At 41.1% G+C, this 10490-nt stretch overlaps 1 protein-coding gene across 1 annotated transcript; it reads right to left on the bottom strand.

The window, feature by feature from the left end:
* Positions 1-7070: 7070 nt before the first annotated feature.
* Positions 7071-10187, bottom strand: LOC123311370. The gene is made up of 3 exons (XM_044895280.1): positions 10032-10187; positions 8923-9171; positions 7071-7543 (listed from the first exon to the last, which is right to left on the bottom strand). Exons 2-3 carry the CDS (start codon positions 9080-9082, stop codon positions 7152-7154), a joined length of 552 nt encoding a protein of 183 aa, XP_044751215.1. The 5' UTR covers positions 9083-9171; positions 10032-10187; the 3' UTR covers positions 7071-7151.
* Between the last annotated feature and the right edge of the window lie 303 nt (positions 10188-10490).

Raw genomic sequence — 10490 nt, 5'->3', positions numbered from 1 at the left:
TAACCAGAGCCCATCCGCTATCACGTTCTTGGAATTCCTCAAGATCTTTGAGAATTGATATCAAAACATTTATATTGAACCATTCAGTAATATTCGTGTCTCGGTAAATAGGTGTATTGGATGTTGTGAAGTACTTATATTCCTTTTGAATTTTATTGGCTGTCATAATCTGAAACTCTCCACAAAAAACCATATTGACCTTAACAGCTTCATCCTTCTTCAATGCATTCAGAATTCTTCGACGAAATATAGCTTCGCTGTCCATCAAAAAATCCTTAGGCTCCTTATGTTTTAGGTAACTAATCACACCTGTTCTTATTCTCGAGTCGAATGCTGATAATGAATCATTCCAATGGACTCTGTTCCAAGCAGTTTCCTTTCGTCTACTCAGACCTGCACCAATTCGTTGTTGTTGTTTGAATTGTTGTTTCAATGATTTTATAGAACGGATCTGAGCTTCGAGTTGCTGTTTTCCTCCAATTGAAGTACAACCTGGCAATTCCCGATACAGTTTTCTTATTGCTCTCGTACATTCCTTTATACCTTTTATTGCATGCTCATTATCAGATGTAGTGATAAATAAAGCCACAACGACTTTATTAGTCGAAGACAATTCTCTATGTTGAACATTTTAGATACAACTGAAACAAAATATCCATGTCAACATTTTAAATATTCTCAAAATCGGATACAACACACGAAAATAGCCGAAGATTCCCGAACATAGCCGCAGATTTCCGAAAATAGCCAAAGATTACCGAAGATACAAAACGTACACAAAAACGGATATAAAGCGGATACGAAGTGAATATAAATCGAGTACACAACACAGTTAAGCTGTGCAATACAGTTTCAAGCAGCTGAACAGGCAGCTTCAAAACAGCATCAGACAGACAGCTAAGCAGACATCTTCAGCACAGCTCCAGACAGCTTCAACACAGCTCCAGACAGCTAAGCTGACAGCTTCAGCACAGCTCCAGACAGCTTCAACACAGCTCCAGACAGCTAAGCTGGCAGCTGTTATGAAGGGTATAAGCGGATACAAAGTGGATACTTGTGGAATATATGGGAAAGAATTCAGTCTAACAAATAACTTGAGCAGGCATCTAAATGTATATAAAAAATTGACCTCTCTTGTCTTGTATGCAGGAAAAAATCACTAGGAACAATACTTTGAAAAAACACATAATCGAGAAACATGACGCAATTCATGATACTCTGAGAGAAAACTATGAAAAGATCTATTAGAAATATAAGTGTGGTAGACCGCAGGATGTAGAAGATAGTTATCCAAAATCGAATACTAGATGTTCTCATGAAGTTAGTAGTGGTGAATATTTTACCGAAATAAATTATATAGTCGATGAGCTGCGTACACTGCATAGAAAAAATAATATTCTCGTCTGAAAAGTACAATTTTTGTTGGAAGAACTATGAGAGCTTGGTGTCATTTATTATAATGATAGTATAGCAGACTGATAATATGATGTATGTATGAATCATACTTTTCTGATAAATATCGGAACTAATAATTTTATATTTTAATTAATAACATATATCCTAAGCATCCACATGCAATAACTTATATCAGTCTTCAAGTCAAGTCATTAGTTTGATTTGCTTGCAACAATTTTGTGATTAAAACATAGAGATAAGAAGATTGGTCTCAGAGAAGTCCTTGGACTCAGTAAATCTTCATATAAACTGACATCTATAATACATATTTATATAAATAAATAATGAGAGATTCAACGGCTTCTCCGGTTTTAAGGATTTACGTAAATTAGATGATAAAATTTTATCTAAAGATTTTTTCTGAATAACAGATACCTACTATTTTCATTTTATCAATAAATCTATCGAGGTCAACCAGGCGGTTCTTTAATAGCCATCGCATGCAACAATTTTCCTACACACACATATATACCTAGTATATAGCAGATGACAGCCCACTTTTCAGATGGGTCTTACAGACATCTCAATACTGATACTTGACCCTCGTAAGAGTTCTCTAGTGTGTTTTCGTTAATCGTCGTCCACCCTTTTATACCGCATAGGCGGAACCTCTATCGAAATCCAGATGAACATAATCTGAATGTTTTATAGCCAGGCGGCCCCTCAGGATTCTAAGACACTACACAGAGGTCTGAGGTTTAGATTATTATCATATAGAAAGATCGATTTTAATTGATAATATGGTAAGATATAATACATTATAATATGTGCATATCAACATGAAATAAGTACTTACGTGGTATGATAGGTTGATGAGTTGGGTGAAAGTTATGGTTTTTTTTAAAGAAGGAACAGTCCCTACGATCAGATTGGGGAACTGAAAAAAAAAACGTTTATTTAGCCTGTATGAATCCAAGAAGATGTGCTAAGCAATAATGAAAATACCGCATAATTTTCATCCGTTAGTTTATTCTGTTATCAGCAGATCGAATGAATGTATCATGTCTATGTAGAATGAAATATTTCTTAGTCCAAATTTTCTCTTAATCCTGCGATATCTCCGAAATCATACATTATAGGGAAAAACTAAACCAAAAATCACCCCCTTCACTCCCTGTCGATTTACCACCTAATGAATAAGATGACAAAGTTTCAAAATCATATCTAATCATTTTATCACTTCCCCACTATTCAAATTCGACTATAATATTCATATCATAGGATACCCGGAAATGAAAAGAATTATTCTAAGTCCTAATTTTTTCTTCATCCTGCGATATCTCCGAAATCATGCATTTTAGAGAAAAACTAAATCAAAAATCACCCCCTTCACCCCCAGTCGATTAACCACCTAATGAATAAGATTACAAAGTTTCAAAATCATATCTAATCATTTTATCACTTCCCCACTATTCAAATTCGACTATAATATTCATATCATAGGATACCCGGAAATGAAAAGAATTATTCTAAGTCCTAATTTTTTCTTCATCCTGCGATATCACCGAAATCATGCATTTTAGGGAAAAACTAAATCAAAAATCACCCCCTTCACCCCCTGTCGATTTACCACCTAATGAATAAGATGACAAAGTTTCAAAATCATATCTAATCATTTTATCACCCCCCACTATTCTAATCCGACTATAATATTCATATCATACGATACCCAGAAGTGAATAAAATTGTTCTAAGCACTGATTTTTTCTTCATCCTGTGATATCGCCGAAATCATGCATTTTAGGAAAAAATAAATCTAAAATCAACATCCCCCTCCCCCCGGATTTAACATCCACTAATAATTATTATTGTAACAGAGTTTCAAATCATATTATCTTCCCATTCTACCGTCTCTAAGATAAGATTAACAAAAAATAAATCTCGTCTTACTCACCTAGATATGTTTTTTTTCACGATTTCGTAACAATAGAACGCAACTAATCGAAACCCTGCGAACGAATGAAGAATTGATACAATACTGGCTGTATTTATATTCTCTCAAGCTGCCCTTAGTTTGAACTGTGAAAACTTCTAAGGATGATCTGAATGTGAAAAAACAACGATGGGTGGAAGAAGAGTATGAAGCTGATGAAATTGAATCCATGTGTCGAAATTATGGTACCACCAAGAAAGCTAAGGGTATTAAAAAATCAATCGTTAAGAACAGAATATGTTTCGATGATTACATTGAATGTTTAGAAACATGGAAACATAAAATTATTTCTCAAAATTTGATTCAGGCGAAGGAACATCATGTGTATTCACTGACACAGGAAAAAATAGCTTTAAGTCCTGAAGACGATAAACGATGTTTGGTGCCCGGAACATTCAACACTGTACCGTGGGGTCATTATTCACTCAATAAACGCAAGATTGAGGAATATGATGAACCAAGGAAGAAGATTTCAATGTTGGAAAAATTGTTGACTATGTGATTTAAATTTTTTTCAGCGATCACTCTGTTTTCATCAAACAAATATCAATGTTACTGTAAATAAAATAAATGATTTTTCTTTCACAAGGTTTCAATCAATGAATCACCATCACCCTTTCACTCATGATTTGAAAAATAAACATGAAAGCATCCAGCTGTTCTACATTATTTGATTAGCGACATATCTCCTCATTACCACCCTAAAAAGCATGACGTATCTCTAATATCAACGCTAAGGTACCTACCTATCTATCTATCACGTAACACAAAAGTCCCGAGTTCGAATCCCGACGTTTAGAAAAGTATGAAACAAAATCTCGAACCCGCTCACCCTCACACCCCTCATCATCAAACCCGTTACCCTCTCCCCCACTCTCCTCTCACCCTCTCAGACCCGCCTACTGGATGACCTTGAACGGGACTTAGAAAAATTTTCAAAATTGACCGATTTCTGCAAAATCGACCTTAGACTTCCTTATGAGAATTTACATGTAAAAACTATCCTTTTTGCGCTCGAACTCTTGTTGCCTATCTACTCACATCAATGAACCCCACACTGGATATCGACACCGATCTAGTGGATGCACTTCAGAATTTCAATCACGCTAATGCGACTAACGAATTTTCGCGAATATTCACAAGATTAACACACATTCAGGGAAGACTGAATTTTATTATCACTTCCGATGAAACACAGTTACAACTGATCGAACAACTGAAGGCGACTACAACTAAGGCCTTGGAGACGCTGGAGCAACTGTGTAGTAGCAACACCCGTGGACAGCCATCCAGTCAGCAGGAACGGTCCCTCTTGGATGTGGAGGTTCCCAGTTCACCTGGGATGTCCCCGATCCAACCGGAAAGAGCTGAAACATCCCTGATTGATCTTGGATATGGGGTCAATCTTCTGACAGCTGCTGATGTCTCACATACTGGTACATCTGTAAGGAATAAAACATTAGAACATGTCATGGACGAGACAAGGCGGACATGTACAGCATTACTGCGGCAGTTGCCGGCAATACCTGTCACACAGTCACAGGACTGTGGGACAGCATCACCTGAAGATCCGACACCAAGAAGATGGATTAATTCTACCCGCAGAGTGTCTTTTCTACACTTACCTGCATCTTGTGTGAGCTCTGGCAGGACCATGACCAGAGAGAGAGTACCATTGGAGCCGGAACCTCGACCGTCACCGGTGCCAACTATTCCTGTCCACAAATGGAATATTTCATTTGGTGGCACAGGTAGTGTGAGCGGCTTCATCGAGGAGGTGGAGAGATTGGCCGAATCTCGCAAGGTGCCCCTAGAACAAGTGTTCGAGTCAGTTTATGAGCTACTGCGGAAGGATGCCAGGGATTGGTTCATCCCCAGGAGGGGTACATTCAGAAACTGGCAGGATTTCAAGGAGCAACTTAAGGAAGCATTTTTACCGGTGAACTATGAGGAGAACCTGTTGGAAGAAATCAAAAGGAGAACGCAGGGCCCTGATGAAAAACTGCTGATGTACGTCACTCGAATGCAGAATTTGTTCCAGAAGTTAACATACAGTAGACCAACCGAAACGGAACAAATCCGAATCATCAGGCAGAGGCTATTACCGACCCTACAACAGGCCTTAACATTCCAGGAGACTAACACCTACGATGAGCTCCTGCGAAAAGGAAAGGTTTTCGAGTTAGTACAGTGGCAAATGAGCCAGTACACCAGGCCACCCTCTAAGCCAGGTCTTCTTGACGAGCCCCACCTGACGTATCGTCCGTCACAACAGAACCGGCAACAGGCCAGTTTCTCATTGGACGCCGAAAACATACCAGGAAACTCAGAGCCACCAGTACCAGTAGGTCACAACAGACCACAAACACCGCCATCACCGCCTAGAAACACCAGCCAAGACCGGATCGACCAACGGCACGAGTCGACAAGCAAAATACAGGTTCACCCAACCGAGCTTCATCACCTATACCAACACGACGATCAAACCAACAAGGAGACCGACAGGAAACACAGGGAAACCGGACTGATCCACCGACGAGGAAAGTATCTTTCCAAACACAGTGCTTCCGATGTGGTGAATACGGCCACATGCGACGGGAATGTCGAGGACGACCGAGGTTGTTCTGTTCTCGTTGCCAGAGGAAAAACATTCGCTCAAGCGATTGTCCATGCCGCCCGGAAAACTAAAGGGAGGTATGGATAAGGGGTCGACCATATCTCCGGGGACGCTGACTCCTATGGCATCGACCGTGTGTAACGACAACCGTCCGCTGGTGGAAGTAAAAGTAGCCGGGAAGCGCTACAATGCACTGATTGACACCGGAGCCACGAGGAGTTTCATCAGTCAGAAAGTGGCAGAACAATGTGAACGCAAAGGAATCACCGGAGAACCCGTTGAGGATGGTTTTGTGGTAGTTGCCAATGGTCAGTATACCGCGACGCCGAAACTTTATACTACCGCCATACACATCGCTGACTATTCTTTGACCGACATAAAGTTTTTGTTGGTGTCTGATTTACCGGTAGACCTCATACTAGGAACGGACGTACTGAGAGTGTACAATTTTTCCCTTAACCTTAGCACCGCCGAGTGCTATCTGGAAGGCCGCCTAATCTCCAAACCAACACCTAAAGTGGGAAAAACTGTGGAGGTACACGCCACTGGCGAACACTTACTGGAACTGACCGAGGCACAGAAAAAGAAGTTGGATGCTTTTCTCGCCAGAGAAATGAAGGAGTTCGAGAAGCTGTCCGGCACCACGAAACTGATAGAACACAAAATCAAACTCAAACCTGGGACAGAACCGATTAAACAGCGATACCGGCCACAGAATCCACAGATGCAGGAAATCTTCAACCAGGAAGTAGACCGAATGCTGGCTGAGGGAGTTATTGAGCCTTCTAAGTCGCCGTGGAGTTCACCTGTTGTGTTAATCAAAAAGAAGGACGGTAAATACCGGTTTTGTATCGATTTTCGAGCAGTCAACGAAGTGTCCGTTAAAGATGCGTATCCGTTGCCGTATATTTCGGGAATCTTGGACAAATTACGCAGAGCCAAATACATTTCGACGATTGACTTGAAACAGGGATACTGGCAAATACCGTTAGAAAAGGATAGCCGGCCTATTACAGCATTCACGGTCCCGGGAAGAGGACTATTTCAGTTCACCGTCAAGCCATTCGGCTTACACGCAAGCCCAGCCACGTTCCAGAGATTCCTGGATACCGTAATCGGTCCCGAAATGGAGCCCAAAGCGTTTGCCTATCTAGACGATATAGTCGTTCTAGGGGAAACCTTTGAAGAACACATGGAGAACTTAAGGGAAGTATTCAGACGACTAAGGGAAGCCAACTTACGTCTCAATCCTGACAAATGTGAGTTTGTCCGGAAGTCTCTGAAGTACCTGGGACATGTCGTCACTTCCGAAGGCATCTGTACGGATCCGGATAAAGTGGCATCCATAGTGTCATTTCCTGCTCCCAAGACCGTCCGAGAGTTACGCCGATTCCTGGGTGTTGCGAGCTGGTAACGTCGTTTCATCGAGAATTTCTCCAATGTAGTTTCTCCGCTAACCCTGCTGCTCAAGAAGAAACAGCGGTGGAAATGGGGAGAAGACCAGCAGAAGGCTTTCGATATCCTGAAACACAAGTTGACTGAGTCACCGATATTGGCTTGTCCGGATTTCACCAAATCGTTTGTGATACAAACAGACGCCAGTGATACAGGCCTAGGTGGAGCTCTAACACAAGTGATAGATGGAGAAGAAAGGGTAATTGCCTATGTTAGTCGCACATTAAACCCAGCCGAGAAAAACTATTCCGTATCCGAGAAGGAATGCCTCACCATCGTATTTTCCATAGAGAAACTACGTCCGTACCTAGAGGGATTCCGTTTCACGGTCATTTCCGATCATATGAGTTTAAAATGGTTAAATTCTATAAAATCACCGTCGGGAAGAATTGCTCGATGGTCCGTTTTTCTTCAACAGTTTGATTTCGAAGTACAGTACCGTAAGGGATCCCTGAATAAACTTGCTGACAGTCTGTCCCGGAATCCCTTACCGTCCGTAGATTCCGTATACCTGGCCGAAGTGGAAATTCACTGCCGATTGTACAACAGGAAACTACAGGAGGTTCAGAAGGACCCAGGAAATTTCCCAGATTATGCCATAATCGATGGGAAACTGTTCCGACATTTTTGGGATGCATCAGACTTCACGGAAATTGGAACTGGACAACCCTGGAAATTATGCGTACCCACCGAACAGCGTTCCGAAGTACTGAAGGAGAATCATGATTCGGAACTTGCCGGACATATGGGGATCGCCAAGACAAGTTCCAGGATTGCCCGGAATTACTACTGGCCTGGTATGTTCCGAGACATTGCGAAATATGTAAGAAACTGCACTTCGTGCCAACGCTACAAAGTTTCGCAACAGAAAACTGCTGGGAAGATGCAACCACACAGGATGGCAGATGCACCATTCAGGGAAGTATCTACAGATATCGTCGGACCGTTACCCCGAAGTAAAAAAGGTAATTCTTACATTGTGGTCATGCAAGATCGCTTCACGAAGTGGATCGAGTGCCGCCCGTTGCGAAAAGCTACAGCCAAAACCGTTTATTCTGCGTTATACGAACAAATCATCCTGAAATATGGATGTCCGTCCGTTGTTATCTCCGATAATGGAGTACAGTATGATAGTAAGTTATTTAAAAACAGCCTTCAGGAACTGAATATAGCTCACAGATTTACCCCACCGTACTCGCCACAGTGTAATCCGGTAGAAAGGGCAAATCGAACCCTGAAAACTATGATTGCACAATTTTGCGAAACCGATCAGAGAAACTGGGATGAAAAGTTAGGGGAATTAGTTTTTGCTATTAACACCGCTAAACAAGAGTCTACCGGGCTTACTCCGGCTTTTCTGAATTTTGGTAGGGAACTAAATGTCCCTAGGGCGATTTATTCGACAAAACCCCAAAATGAGGAAAACAGTAACCCAACCGAAGTAAATAGAGACATGACTCACCGTACAGAGCAAATCCGGCACCTACAGGAAGCACATGAGTTTGTGCAAGCTCGCTTGTACAGGGCTTTTGAACAGCAGGCTCATCATTACAACCTACGCCGTAGAGAAGTTCGCTTCCATGTAGGTGACAAAGTTCTCCGTCGCACAAATCCGTTATCATCCGCTGTCGACAGTTTCGCAGCTAAACTGGCTGCAAAATTCGCCGGACCGTATACCGTTATTAAGGTAGTCTCTCCTGTAGTGTATGATCTGAAAGATGAACAGGGTAAGAATGTTACCAAAATCCATATTAAAGATTTAAAACCGTTTCACTCAGGATAGAGATATTTTTACTGTTCACCCGTTAATCAAACATGATCCCCAGTCATGTGAAATTTCGTTTTATTACCGTTCCGTTAACCATCACACTGGTGATTTGACAAACCCTTTGTCAATATCCTGACAGCAACCGTCACCGTATAAGATTTCATATCCTATTCAGTTCACCGAACAAATCAGTATCTACCATGTCATCTAACTAGAAACAATACTTTCTTTCTACATTTTGTTCAGTGGATTGAATGGATTCATGATACCGTTCAAGCTTTGCAGTTACAATTGGAAAACATTATCAAATGGTCAAATTCATCTAGATATAGCCAATCCGTTCAGCAGCACCGACATGTCAAAACGATATAAATTGTCAACTGTCTGTGTTTCTGAAAGGTACATCCTGTAGACAGAGCAAAGCACAGCTTGAAATCCGTTACATTAATTATTCTGTGAATTCACAAGGTTCCGAGACAAACCGTTGCTTTAAATATTGTATTCAGAATATTTGAGATGAATAACGATTAACAAATACTAACCGTACTACCTTAAAAACTGGATAGATAGTCTGAATTGTATCTAGTTCTCCTGTGTAACTTTTTCTATGAAATTGTAACACCGATACTGGTGAAAGTGCATATCCGTGATCTGTTCAATTAATTCTATCCAAGAAAACTGGAAAAAGCTCTGTATACTGTCAATGTTCTACTGTCAAAACATAACCTATGTGGCAATTAAGTATGTTCTAGGATATCAATTACTCCAACAAGATTTAAATGAAAGTTCAGCTGTTAACCTACCTAGCGGGGACTGTCGGATCAGAGAGCCTCCACCATTCCTCCGTCAGGGATTACGTTCCAACTCCGAACAATATTCTGGCACACAGTGAATGTCCACATCCACCTCCAGTCTTGTGAGAGGGTCCAATTCACCTCCAACAACGAGTGATTTCACGCTTGGGTACATTTCCACCTACAACGAGAACACAAGTTAGTGAATGGTTCTTCCCACTTGAAGTACTAATCGAAAGAACTTTGGTTTGATGAAGGGGATATTCGAAACTCACCTGCTTGATCCATCTTCGTAGTCAAATGATACACCGAACCAACATCCAAGAAGGAAACAGTGCCAACAAGTGGTCGACGTCAAAGATGCCTCATCAGCCCATTTCATCGTGAATAATAGTTCCCTAAAATCCAACCGTTAATAGGAAATGGAACAATCGATATGGAGTACTCACCGTTATATGTTGCCATCGA

This window comes from Coccinella septempunctata, chromosome 4, assembly GCF_907165205.1.
Source record: "Coccinella septempunctata chromosome 4, icCocSept1.1, whole genome shotgun sequence".
In the NCBI taxonomy this organism is placed as follows: Eukaryota; Metazoa; Arthropoda; class Insecta; order Coleoptera; family Coccinellidae; genus Coccinella; species Coccinella septempunctata.
This window is presented reverse-complemented; position numbering and strand designations above follow the sequence as displayed.

Coding starts and splice junctions, on each gene's coding strand:
- LOC123311370 (XM_044895280.1), bottom strand. CDS start 9,082: ATGATAACGGATTTGTGCGACGGAGAACTTTGTCACCTACATGGAAGC. Junction 7,544..8,922: donor TGCCGGATTTGCTCTGTACG/GTGAGTCATGTC, acceptor TCGGTGACTCAG/TCAACTTGTGTTTCAGGATA.